Below are 13,627 nucleotides of genomic sequence, written 5' to 3'. Positions count from 1 at the left end.
CCACATCCTCCGTTTTAGGCTGCAAACATGATGTTCATATAGGGTCAATAATTGGATCTGAGGGCAGCACAGTGGTGCAGTGGTTAGCACTGTTGCCTTACAGCAAGACGGTTGTGGGTTCGAACCCGCCGGCCAGCTTGGGCCTTTCTTTGTGGAGTGTACATGTGGGTTACTCCAGCAGTCCACAGACATTCAGGTTAGGTTAATTAGTGACTCTAAATTGCCTGCAGGTGTGAATGTGAGCGTGAATGGTTGTTTGTCTCTATGTGACAGACTGGTGACCTGTCCAGGGTGTACCCTGCCTCTCGGCTCGAGTCCCCCAGCGACCCTCAAAAGGATAAGTGGTACAGTAAAGGATGGATGGAAGGAATTGTATCTAACTGATAATGTCAAAAGAATATATATAACTATCATGGTGAAGTGTCCCATGATCAGCTTTGTTATTTTATCTGAGACTATGCCTTTTCAGTAGGAGAGTGTAAAACCCCTAAAACCTGTCAGTATGAGATGGCAAAACAAACCAGTTCACACAAATATTTTTAATTTGGTCTGGATGTGGGGGAAATTCCTATACTACACAACCAGTCACCTACAGGACACTTGCAGGGTGATTATGATTTTTACTTCACGAGGATGCATGAGAGTTTGCAGGCAGTGGCAGTGGGAATGTGATACCGATACATCACAATGTCACAATTCTCAGCAGGTGGGAGGGAGGTGAGAGAGGAAGTCCCTTTTCAATATCCTTCCACTGACATTTTTCACAACTTTCACTTAGTTTCACTGGAACAAACCTGGAGCAAACGTGTGCATGGACCTGCAAATGACTTGACTATGGTGAAAGGTGCTAACCGTTAAGGGATAAATGTGAACACTCTGTCATAACCCAAGTTACAGTTGGTGTTTCCTTTATGTAGAGATGAAAAGAAATACAACTTTCCAGAAAAAGCACAGGAAATACACTTTCAGTGTGAGTCATTTGTTCACTGTAACATTTGTAAGCATTTTTGCGCCGGTGCTGTTTTCTTACAGAACAATCCTGTTAAAAGCTACACTGTTAGTGGAATGAATGAAGTGAAACAAAAATGGCAATTCAGTCTGACTACCAGGCTACGAGTGAATCTGCATCAGATACCAAGACTGAAAGTTTATAGCCATGCTAGTGGCTCTGTGAGGCTGCAATATGAAAAGGCTGACGTTTAGGCAGGTATAACGTGCTGTTAACAAACTTAGCACGTTAGCATGCTAGCATTTGCAAATTAGCAACAAACACGCAGTGCACGCGCTCTGGTTGATGGGACATCGATATGTGCAAATACTTACGCTGCATTCACACAATGTTGGCAGAATGGGAGGAACAGGAAAACACCCGTTATCCAGGCTTGGGAGAGTTCGGGCAAGAGCTTTGAGTGCCTAGCCCTAGGGCTACTCTTGTAATCCCAACAAGCAGCACAGCGGTTTATACCTGGTGACACCAGATGCAAAGAAACAGTCCCCATAAGCCGATTAGTTAACCGGTATCAATACTGGATTTTATTTTTTGATGTACCTAGTGGTTTGCAGCCGTCCCGCCAAAGGTTCGTTGACGCGTCTGTGGCTCTCTTCACCTGGTGGGCGATATCGACGGTGTCAGAGGCTGGAGGGGGGGGCATTCAAGCTAGCTACACACACACACACACACACACACACACACACACACACACACACACGCACACTGTTTAAACTACATGAACGCGGCATTCATCAAAGTGTTGAACCCATTGAAAATTGTACCCCATGGTTCTGGATGACAGTCATTACAATGCGAGATTTCACAGCAGTCCGTCTCACTCAAAAGCGGAAATGTCAGATCGTGGCGATTTTTTGTTTTTGTTTTTTTTTTTCGTAATGTGGCTATGTGTTAAGGGGCGAGGGGTTTTCTGGGCGGGCTTGTCGGGACGCCAAAACGGCCGCAGAACACACAGTCCACGGTTTTCCGAACAGCCCGTCTCATCGTGTCTCATAAACGATCCCTGCTCGCCGCCTATCAGACGGCCACGGCCAAGCGCAGCTGCGTACGACACGCCGCGGTTCCAGGGTCTTCTGTGACCGGTGAGATAAAGAACAGAGACCGTTTTAAAAGTCAACGCAGATAAAGCGATGCATGGTTGTTGTTTTTTTTTTCTTTTTAAAATTTAAAGTTTTTGTAAATTAAGACGGAAAATGTTAATTTAAACAGGAATTTGCCTTCAAATTAGCTCCTAACAAAGTTGAGGTAGCGGACGTTGTCTAGCAGGTACAACGTCGAACTCCCAACGGTCCTAGTTACCGTAACTAAAGTTAAAGGTTTTTCTTTTCTTTTTTTTTAATTATGGAGGTTATCGAAAATGCCGTATTAGGCATCATAGCAAGTCCCCCGTAATGGTAACACTAAGGTAACCACCACTATTTTCGAACTAACTGTTAAAGCTGAAGTGAACTGTTAAATTTTTGTGGTTCATACTGTTACGTTTCCGCAGTTAACCCGAACCTCAGTTACTCAGTTAGCCATTTGTAAGGTACACCTAGCTAAAGCTAGGGCTAGCTAGCATTCTAATACAACAGTCCTGCAATAAATCCTACCTTCATAACGGCCACAAAGTTCAGCTTCTGTTGAATATGCTTTAGAGAAGTGTACATTTTAACTTTATGGTCATTTTGGAGGCTTCAGTTTGTGGTGCTGTATTATTGTATTGCATTATAGGAGCAGTTTTTCTTTTTTTTGGTTTGTTTTTTTTTATTATTATTATTTGTCCACCCCATGCATGTCGATGGGGGTAGGCTAAATAACAGAAACACTTCTCTGTAAAATGCAACACAGTTAAACATCACCACAAACTACATCCTCCAAAGATGATCATACAGTTGAATCAACACCTCTCTAAAGCAGTTTTAATAAAAACTGAAAATGATAAACTTCACGAAGGGAGGATTTACTGCAGGACTGTTGTATTAGACTGCATTAGTTTTAGGTAGTTGTGCCTAATAAACTGACAACTGAACGTAGTTTTGAATGTTACAATACTTGCTAACCTCCTCGCTGCTGGTTACAGCCGGTCAGATTAACTTTAGGTCACTCACAAAAAGACATTGAACCCTTTCAAGGACCCCTGAAAGTCTTCAGACATTAATTTGGGAATCCTATACATGGTATATACAGGCCTTGAAAAGCCTTTAAAACCACTGCTAGGCAGTAACTTTATTTATGAAATACTTATGTCATTTTGGTAAAAAATCTACATTACTGTTGTTCCAGATCTCTGACCTTGTTATTTTTGAATTAGTTAATCCAGCCATCCATTTTCTGCTGCTTATCTGGGTCATGTTTAACTATATTATTAGAAATTATTGTTACACTATTGTTATACTACTGGTAAGTACTGACAAAGGTGTGATTAAAAATTTTAATAAATTTGTGAACATTGTAAATAAGTTTAGGCCTTATCATCCCGACTGGTTTTTATTGAAACTGGTATTTAATTTCATTCTATGTTTTCAGTAATCGTGAAAGCTTTCAGAATGTTTCCTGCTGGTGGATCATTTCGAGGTTCAAGAGGAGCCTGTTTTGCCAAAATCCTCACGAAGAATTTGCCTGTGACGTCAGAGCAGCCTGAACCATGCAAACCTCCGTCTACTCTTTCAACCTCGATAAGTCCTAGCGAAGATGTCTTTGACCAACAAATGAAGGGTACATTGAAACCTGGTGAGTTTCAGAATGTGATTTGCTTGAAACACACAGGTCTCTATCAGCAACATTGACAATTTAATGATTAATCAAGGTAATAGCGTCCAGACTGCATTCATCCCCTGTGAGATCTGGTTTCTGTTGCAGTTAACATTTTGTTCTTTGCTGTAGCCAAATGGACAAATCCATATAGGTGTAAAATTTTAATGTGCCCTTTCTACACTTTTCCTTCTTTTCACAACTAAGCACCTGCTGCCAAGGCAAAAATCTCACCTAAACTACTCATAGACAGATACACGCGAGGCGAGATGAACGCTGTATCTTTACTCCATCAGCTTGCTCAGATTTTCCAGTTCCATCTGGAAATGAAGGAGACGGTGACCACAGGTAAAGCTCCTCAGCATGCCTGTGTATATTCAAATTCAGTTCAGACAACACTACTCTTATTGGTCTGTGAAAGCCTGTTGATTATTTATATGCGACAATTTATGCAAAACAATTACATGTACTGTGTTCAAATTCTAACCTGGTCCTGTGATTTTCTGATAAAATAAGCGATTAATAATTACAGTACTTCAGACATGTTTGTTTTAGAACTGCAGCAAACATTTATTTTTGTTATTGATGAATTTTTGAATTATATTTATGATTAATCAACTAATAATTTTGTCTATAAAATGTCATGAAATAGTGAAAAGCACCTCACAAATTCTTAAAGCCCAGGAAGACATCTTTGGATTTTTTGTTTTGTCCAGACCATATTACAAAACCCCAAAATATTCATTTTACTATCATAAAAGACTACAAAAAGTGACAAACTCTCCCACTTGAGAGGCAAGAACTATATTATTTCTGGCATTTAATTTTCTGTTGATCAGCTAATCAAATAACTAACCGTTTCAGTTCTAGCATGTTTGTGTGAACAACAATTTTAGCAATACTGTGTCTGATAACCAGAATACTTGAAAATTACTGTATCAACAGATTCTCCAGTGAAATTTTGTATTATAAGAAACTGTTTATGCATTTTCCACACAGCTGATAGAACATACACATCCATGGACAGAACTGAGGATTTGGATTCAATAATTTCTCTACTCTTTTTTTCTCAGACAACATACCAGGGCTTTATTTTGCCTTTTGTGTGGTCATTGATGGGGTCGAGTACAAGACTGGCATGGGAATAACAAAAAAGGGTGCTCGGCTCAAAGCAGCGGAGCTTGCTTTGCAGGACCTGCTGCCCAACTTGGAAAGTCTAAAGTTTGTCCTCCCTGAGGCATCAGGTTTGGGTCTAAAGCTGATTAAAGTATGTGTTTCTGTAGCAGACTTAGATAATTCCTTTAGATTTGGAAAAGGTTAGCCTCTTTTACCAGATTGGTTTCCCTCCCTTGTACAATTAGTGTTGAAGTTACAGTACATGGCATTAATAATGGGTAAGCCAATATGAGACTTAAATCTCCTGCAGTGACGATGTCTTTAAATTCTATTCATGACGTAGGTTTCTGACAAAGAAAGATTCTGGAACATGTAGTAACCTCATCCATGAAGTAGGCTTCTTCCTACATATGGACATTGCTGACGATGAAATCATGAAAGTAGAAAATTAGTTGAGAGGTAAATGAGAGGGTGCCTTTGAAATGCTTTGAAAGGCAGTGTTGTCTCCAAATCACTACTTGTAGGAAATAATGGAGAGAGACTAGTTCTGGAAAAAAATGTTTTATTTATGTAACTTTTATTTATACAGGGTAGGTTGGCTGAGCATGCAATGCTCTTGTAAAACAATGCCCTGTTAACAGTCCAAGTTAGAAATAAAATAACTAGGATAAATAGGTAGACATAACAGAATAATACAAAATAAACATGATGCAGGCTCAAATTAAGCAGTTACACCTGGGTAGAGTAGTATCTTATAAGGTGGCTTATAAGGTGAATTTTCATTGTTTTCCATGCCTGTCTTTCCTTAGATGTCCCTCCGCCCCTGCCAGTAAAAGAGGAGCCCTCCATCTCTGACATCTATCCTTGTAGAGCCATTCATGGTAACTCTGGATTTCTTTGATTCTCTCACACTGCCCTATTTGTGAGATGGCACTACAATACACCCTAACATTAAGAGTTTAAATCTTTTTCATCAGAAATACAGAGGCCTGTAGCACTTCAGAGTTTGACACTTCATGCTTAGACATATGACAGAAGGATGAACAGACCCCATCCATTGCAGCCACAAATATTAGGACAGTTTCTGTTCTGTCAGCTCAGTACTCTATCACTCTGAAATGAAACATTGAAGTTCAAGTGCTGACACTCAGCTTTAATTTCAGGGTGTTGACATCCATATGAACCAAAAAGGGAACTGCGGGGAATACTGTACAAACACATCAGTAGAATACACATATCTCTCTTCATACTTTTCTCAGTCAGGGTGTCTGCAATGAGATCAGACCCAGTTGATTTTTTTTTTTCTTCATCTTCTTCTTCATCATCTTTTTGCTGATCAGAAAGGAAGAATTCTGTCAACCTCCAGATTCCCAGTGCTGTCAGGGATAAGCTCACTAAACTGATGAACAGCCATCTAGAGTTCTGTGCCTGTGCAGGCACCACAGCAGCATTCGTCATTCAGACTTGTAAGTGAGCTTTCACAAGAAAATAAACTGGATGATAATTTGCTCCAAAGGTTGGTTATTAAAAAGTTGTACGATAGGTAATTTCATCTGGCATCTCAGTTTTATTAGTCTGGTTGCTTGGCTGAAACTCTATATTGAATATAGTGACATTTATTTAATTTGGTAATACTTTGTAAAGTGTAAAGAAAGTTGTACATCCTTCCTTTTAAACTATATAATTATCAGATGACTAAGGTTTATGATACAAAGACACACTGGCAGTTTTCTGCTAACTTAAATTAGTAAGCGGATATTTCATTGACTAATTTAAGGTTTTTTTGTGTAAGTTTTTACAGCATTTCTTAGTTATAAAGGTTAATTACACCAAAGAAGAAAAGTTTAAAGATTATGTAAATATGGGTAGATGTTGGCCAAAACCAGGATAACAAAAATTATTTTTAGTTATGTCCTGAATATGCAGACCTTACGATATGTACTACACTAAACAAGGTTAAGTCATGTAATTCAGTACAATTGCAATGGAAAAAATACTACATCTGTGCTGATAATTCCATTATAGTGAAATGTCTTTCTTTTGTTCAGCCCCCATATGTCACTCATAATAAATAAAACAAAGTAGAGGTGTTTACAGTTGGCTCATTTTAGAGTAATAGAAGATTGAGACTGTTGACAGAAAAGCCTAAAATTACACTGCAGTAAAATATAACCACAACTTAATCTACTATACAGCCTCAAACATCACATTAGAGTTTAATTCACCTTGACACTGTCCCTTCAGACTGTATATAGCTGTTCATGGTACTTAATGAACTGCATTATTTAGACTATATATAATACTACATATTGTATGATAAGGAACAACAGTGTGTTTCTGGCTCCATAAGGTCTGCTCTTGAAAGTACTGCAACAACAAAAACAGAAATATACACAAACTCGAGTTGATACAGTCTGTATAACAGTTGCGTGGCCACTAGCTAACTACGCTTTATTTACCACTGTTCTCACTCTCCTCTCTCCCTCTAGCCAACGGATTTGAGGTGGTTGCTCTCGGCACCGGGAACTTCAGTACCAAACAGAGTGCCTCATCGAGTGGACGGATTGTGCACGATTCACATGCAGTTGTAACTGCAAGGAGATCTCTTATGAGGTTACCTTTGTGTTCATCAGATTTTATAAGTCTTGTTACACCTACAAACAAATTATTTTCTGCTCATTATCCTGTGATGCTAGAGTTAATGCACTGAAATGAAGGTATTGCTTTTATTATTTGAAGCACAGAGGTTACAAAATCCGTTTTTAAAATCAAGATGAGCGATATGATAATAAATACATATTCTAGAAGCTTTTTCACTTTCTTTAAACAATCTTGCAAGCAATGGAAAATACTGTATTTCATTTCCCTGAAAATGACTCTCACAGTGGGTGCACTTCCTGTTGCAGTCCCCTGATGCTCAAAGATCAATGGCATGTTAGTTTCCTTGTCAAACTTTATTGTCATTATTTACAAGTTTGAAATATGAATTCATAATCAAGCCAATATGTAGCTTGTATTTCTTGATATTTGGTGGAGACACCTTATTGCCTTGTTGTCAGTAGAGACCTGTACACCTCATATTATTCAAGTCAAATCAGTTTTATTTATATAGCCCAATATCGCAAATCACAAGCCTCAAGGGGCTTTACAATCTATACAGTATACGGCACCCTCTATCCTTAGAGCCTTGGCAATATTCTAACTGAAAAAGTTTATTTTCATGTGGCCTTGACTGAAAGAGGTAGAAGTAATGGAAAAAAAAATTATTTTTGGTCATCTGTATTTTTATTCTGTATAAACAAACAACAAAAAACTGAATACAGCGGCCTTTAAGAAAGCCTGTAATTTCACACATCAAAGATAATATATCACAGATATCCAGTTTTATGACTTACCAAAACATGCAATAATTCTAAGACTGCCTTACTGATGCTTGTATCTTCCTACTAAAATATAACAGGTTTTTATTTAGCACTGGTGTCACACAACTACTTTGTGTTTATAGGAGAAAATATTGGTTTGAAGTTGATAATTTGGTTTAGTACAGTAGGTTGAAAATCAAGATACAATAATATTTCAGGAGTATTTTACAGTTACAATATATGGATTTCGCTATTTTGTAAATAGTTTACACACAAATGACATCTCTTCTCCTACGATATAAATTGTTTTACTGGCTTATTCATGGTGTGGATCTTTGCCTCAAGACACTTTTACAGCACATATGCACATATTTCAGATGTAACATCATAATGAGCCATTCCGGTACTGTGTTGTTAGGTTTCTTTACCGGAACCTGCTGATGTTCTTCAGCAAAACAGCAAATCTGATGGAGAAGTCAGTCTTCCAGCAGAACAGCAGCAGTGGCCTCCTCAGCCTGAAGAGCGGCATCACCCTTCACCTTTATGTTAATCAGCTGCCAAAGGGTGCTGCTCAAATTCCTTCCAAGCTGTGAGTGTTTGATTACCAGCTTCATCCTGTGGAAGTTCTGGCTGCTGTTTATTCATGAGGCACTAAAGATCCAGTTTTTAGGTCTTGAGTGAGGGAAGTTGTGGCAACCAAATATTAAGAGTAATGCTGGGATAATTTATTTACCCTATTTTCTAATTCAAGTATCAGTGAGTGAAACACACAACTTGAACCTCAAACAGCTGATCTTAATAATGACATAAGTCACAGTCTCTGGCATAAAAAGCCTTCCTCAAGCTTTCTCTGTGGTTGTTTTATCCTCAGCATTATGCAGCTGCTTGTGTTAGCAGTTACAGTAGGTCTGTATAACAGCCACAATTGCCAATTTTAGTTAAAGTTGCATGAATAATATTTCTAGAAACTAGAAGATTTCAAATCCTCAGCTCTGTGGTTTATTCTCAGGCGCCTGAACCCACTCTCCATTTCGGCATGGCAAGTCAACAATGAGATCAGCCTGCACCTGTCAGTGGAGGGCAAGGTGTTACATTCATTCATCTAGGGGATTTTTAATATGGCTTTTGCAGCTGTTACTTGCTTTGTCACTGTACAATTACAAAGTAATTTATTTGTTTTAAAGGTTTTTTCAGTTTTCTCGTCAGCTGTTGATCACTCTGCCTCCAAGGTGGTCAGCATGTCCACCACAGACAAGATCACTCAGTGGCAGGTGCTGGGATACCAGGGAGCTCTGCTCAGCCACTTCATCGAGCCCATCTATGTCCAAAGCATCGTCATAGGCAAGAGAACAAGTCAAGTCATCACTAGGATTATGAGATTTTTTTTCCTGCACAGGAATGTAGAAACAGCCACCCTACTCAAATTCTGTGCCACCTTTTCCAAAATCTGAGATGCAAATGCGACACCAGAATCACTCCAGGGTGGCGGAACGGTATAGCTAGGCCAGACAATGTAGTATGACCATTGGCTTGGTAACCTAAACAGTACTGGAGTTGTAATTACAGTTGGTTTCCCAATTCGCATAAGAATTTCCTTTTAATGGTGGTTGCTTGTAGTGAGAGGATATGTTGAGAACAGAGATTTTTTTTAAATCCAACTTCAAAACATAGGATTTTGAGTGTGAAAAAAGCATACAGGAGTTGATTAACAATGGAATTATAAATTATAAAATTATAAAAACGTACTCCTTTTCTGAGGGAGATATAAAAATATAAAAAAAAGACTGCAAAAGTTGCCCCTTTAAGTTATACAACAGCTAATTTAACAGTTGTTCAGCAGTACATAAACATTTCAGTCATTTTTACCACACTAAAATAGGCCCTCGGGTAACACTGCATGAAGTCAGCTGTAAGCTTTTAACCTGGTTGCTCATGCAGCGATGACACAACTAGCCAACAAATTCCCCAACTTTAAAATTTTCTGAAAGAAAAAAATTAAAGATCATTAGAACAGGTGAAAATATCCTACTCAAGTTTCCAAGTTAGGTTTTACAAAAGTCAATGGTGTTAGTTTTGGTTTTCCGTCTGACTCTGTCCTTTCCTCTTTTCATAATCATAATGACTGTGTAACCCACAGTTGCCCAGTGTTTGAGAGAGGGAAACTCCAAAATTAGTCGCACTGGATGTGTGGGAACACAAATTTAAAAGTGTCAAATTATAAAAAAAATTATACCAATTACTGTTAATGAGCAGTATACAGCTTCCATGATCGATGAATTAAATATCTAGTGTGGGCAAGTACACTATTAGATGACACTTCATTATCAGATTTGTAAGTGAATTTTCTTGTCATGATTTTCTGACAAACCCACACACACAAACGTTTGTACTTCAATTTTTGTGAGGATACTCATTGACATAATACATTCCCCAGTCCCTTGACCTAACCTTAACCATCGCAGCAGGATGCGTAACCCCAACCCTTACCCTAGCATAAACCTGATTCTAACCCTATCTCTAAGTCCTCAGACAGCCCTTTAAAGGTGTGTCGGAAAGTGAGGACCAGCCAAAATGTCCTCACTTTTCCAAAATGTCCTCACTCCAATGGTTTGAAATCCAACTGGTCCTCACAGTGTATAGCAATACAAGTAAAGAGACACAAAGCATCCAAAGGGTTACTGAAAATTACATACTGACAGCTGCAGCACATTCCAATTTATAGTTCAACGTTTGTTGTCTTGACATATACAGGTACCTGCCATTCTCTGAATAGTTTAAATCTACACGTCTCATTTCCTGACTAACTCTACATTACCTTTCCTACACAGAACCCCCTTTTTATATTTCCAAAATGATCTCAGGTATAGACACAAAAAATAAGACTAATTAGATGGCAAAAGCTGAATTACAAAAATTAAAACATGAGATGAATAAGATATAGTGCCACTGTCTAGAGTCAATATTTTACAATCCCCAAGGTTGTAGAAAGAAAATCAAGTGTAACTGTACATAGATATATATACCAACAATATACCAACTTTTGATTAAATCTTACAGGTGATTCTTGCTGCAGTGATGTCCGTGGCATGGAGATGTCCGTGAGCCAACGTGTGGAAGGGATCACCTCTCAGCTGCCCATGTTCTACTGCATGATGAGGCCCCATATCAGCCTGGGGCCTTCTGTGGCTACTGACAGCACCGTCAGTGGCCAGTTGACCAATGGTATCAACTGGAGCGAAGGAGACACCTCTCTAGAGGTTGTGGACAGTCTGGAGGGCAAGACCATAGAGGAGTAAGGATACCTGTATTGGAAGTTGGCAGCAGGGTTGTTATATGTAACCACAACATTTTGCATTAAGCTATGCTGTCAGTCACATTTTCTGGCAACTAGTTTGTTTGTTGGTGCCTTTCAATTCTCAAACTGTTAGGAGATTGCTACAGCAACAGTTGGGTAGAATTTATTTAAAATTAAAAAATCACTAACATCTTTTGAGAGTTCACTGTTGATCAAAGCATAATTAATGAGAAATTAATCATAAATATATGATAAGTTAATACAGTAATTTCCAGGTTGAAACAAGGCAGCCCCGAAATATATTTTGCAGGTCAACAGCCATAAACCGAGAATTAAACTCTAGCCAGCATTCCTTACCCCTCGTGTACACAGATTCTGGCTGTGTCAATTTCCAGATCCATTGAAGCTGTGTCACATCTGTTTTAATGTCCTCTGGAAGCGTGTCTTCAAGCAGTCAGTTGGAAAACAGACAGCTTTTGTGGCGTTTATTGTTTTTTTCCTGTTATTTTCTCATGGGTAATGAACCTCTAGTCATTCATGTAGACACAGCAACCGTCACAGTGTTGACCTCTGTCCTACTGAAACCTGTGAGATCACCATTGCATTCCTCCCATGAAACGCACCGCTAAAATGGCAGCAAATTCTCTGACAGCTGTGACGGAGCCGGAAAGCGATGCAGCCAGATCCTGTGTACATTTGCTGATGGCTTAAGAAGTTCCCTGGTCTGTCAGCCCTGTAGCCATTTACTTATTTGCTTTTCTGCTGTCTTGCTAGCTTTGTCTGTGATTACATCACAGCTATATCTTTACACTGATTCTCTTGTTGTAGATCTCCCTTTAAGAGCGGCTCTGCTCTCGCAAGCCGTCTGTGCAAAGCAGCGATGCTGCACCGCTTCAAGTTGGTGGCCAAAGAAGCCCAGAGGCAGGACCTCCTGGCCACAAGCTCCTATAGAGAAGCCAAGGTAACCTGAACAGCTCTTCCCAAAACCTTTGTGTAATGTTTACCAAAGTAACACTTGCATTACAGGGTTAACATTGGTTGCAACACTGATTTACTGACATTCACCTTATTTGTTCCTTAAACGCAGATCCTGTATTTTTAAATGAATCAACACACTTACATGTAGCTAGTATTAAGTGCACAATTCACTTAACTTTTTCAGTTGCTAGCCGTTAGTCCTCAAAGATAATTTTACCAGAGCCTACTTATTGTGGCCTAAATATTCACAAGTAGTCTATATATAATTGTTCTTCTTATCTTACATGAGCTGCAACACATTTTCGCAGTGCTATTTTTTTTTTCTTACATCACTACATCATTTCACATTTAAAATGAATTTTGTGAGGACAGTTCTTTATTTGCTTTAGAACTCTGTAAGGATTGATGTTAATTATATTACTTCTATTGTTATTTTGTCACTGAAGAAGATGGCGAAGCCGTACCAGGAGGCCAAGAACATGCTGAGGGCGTACCTGTTGCAGCAGGGCTTTGGTTCCTGGCTGGTCAAGCTTTCGGTTAGTGATAACTTCAGTATGTGAATTTAACCACATTATCATTGGAAAAAAGCTACATCCTGGAAAGCCACCGTGTTGAAAATTTGAAAACTAAATTTTGTTTGCAAGAAGCACTTATCACTATGGGACTTCACCATGTTGGTAATAAGAAGTTTCTGTTGTAGTTTCTAAAGGGATTAAAATCAATCCCTGTCCATGTTTAAAGAGCAGTTCTGATTTCTTAAGAGGAATTCAAATAGTTATAAATTTGAATAAGATAGCCACTGACGCAAACATCTTGTGTTGCCGCCCTCAACGGGCCTTTATCAGGGTAAGAGTTCTGCCTCCTTTTTGTTGAGTATTTATGCATATACACTGTATATGGGGATGAGAGAATGCGTTATTTGCATTGTTTTACAGTTTAAAATAGTATCTTACGCTATTGTGTGTAATGGAAATGACCATGACCACCTTACTTTTGAACTGCACCTTCATGGTCATTGAAAGGGTTGGAAATATGACAAGTAACTTATGTTGATTGTTACATAAAGGATCGGAGTTTGGTCTCAATAAAGTTGCCATTTGTGTTTTCATCTGTAGCTGAAAAATCACATTTTTC

The 13,627-nt window shown here is 38.8% G+C and overlaps 1 protein-coding gene across 7 annotated transcripts in view; it reads left to right on the top strand.

Annotated features, from left to right (window-relative positions):
* The first annotated feature begins 220 nt into the window (after positions 1-220).
* Positions 221-13,627, top strand: part of adad1 (adenosine deaminase domain containing 1 (testis-specific)) — a 26,685-nt gene continuing 13,278 nt past the window's right edge. The window contains exons 1-13 of one of the 7 annotated variants that reach the window (XM_040120752.1): positions 221-344; positions 3,518-3,721; positions 3,950-4,090; positions 4,816-4,986; positions 5,668-5,739; positions 6,199-6,324; positions 7,348-7,471; positions 8,639-8,809; positions 9,230-9,305; positions 9,405-9,561; positions 11,278-11,512; positions 12,344-12,476; positions 12,940-13,029. In XM_040120752.1, coding sequence (XP_039976686.1) covers positions 3,538-3,721; positions 3,950-4,090; positions 4,816-4,986; positions 5,668-5,739; positions 6,199-6,324; positions 7,348-7,471; positions 8,639-8,809; positions 9,230-9,305; positions 9,405-9,561; positions 11,278-11,512; positions 12,344-12,476; positions 12,940-13,029 — 1,680 coding nt within the window. In that variant the 5' untranslated portion in view covers positions 221-344; positions 3,518-3,537. Of the gene's footprint in view, positions 345-757; positions 971-1,923; positions 2,092-2,121; positions 2,415-3,517; positions 3,722-3,949; positions 4,091-4,815; positions 4,987-5,667; positions 5,740-6,198; positions 6,325-7,347; positions 7,472-8,638; positions 8,810-9,229; positions 9,306-9,404; positions 9,562-11,277; positions 11,513-12,343; positions 12,477-12,939; positions 13,234-13,627 lie in introns of those variants that run through there. The other 6 variants (XM_040120753.1, XM_040120755.1, XM_040120751.1 and 3 more) reach the window with 6 other exon arrangements.

Source organism: Xiphias gladius, chromosome 23, assembly GCF_016859285.1.
Source record: "Xiphias gladius isolate SHS-SW01 ecotype Sanya breed wild chromosome 23, ASM1685928v1, whole genome shotgun sequence".
NCBI classification, from domain to species: domain Eukaryota; kingdom Metazoa; phylum Chordata; class Actinopteri; order Istiophoriformes; family Xiphiidae; genus Xiphias; species Xiphias gladius.
The sequence above is the reverse complement of the archived record's forward strand: the minus strand, read 5'-3'. Positions and strand labels throughout refer to the sequence as shown.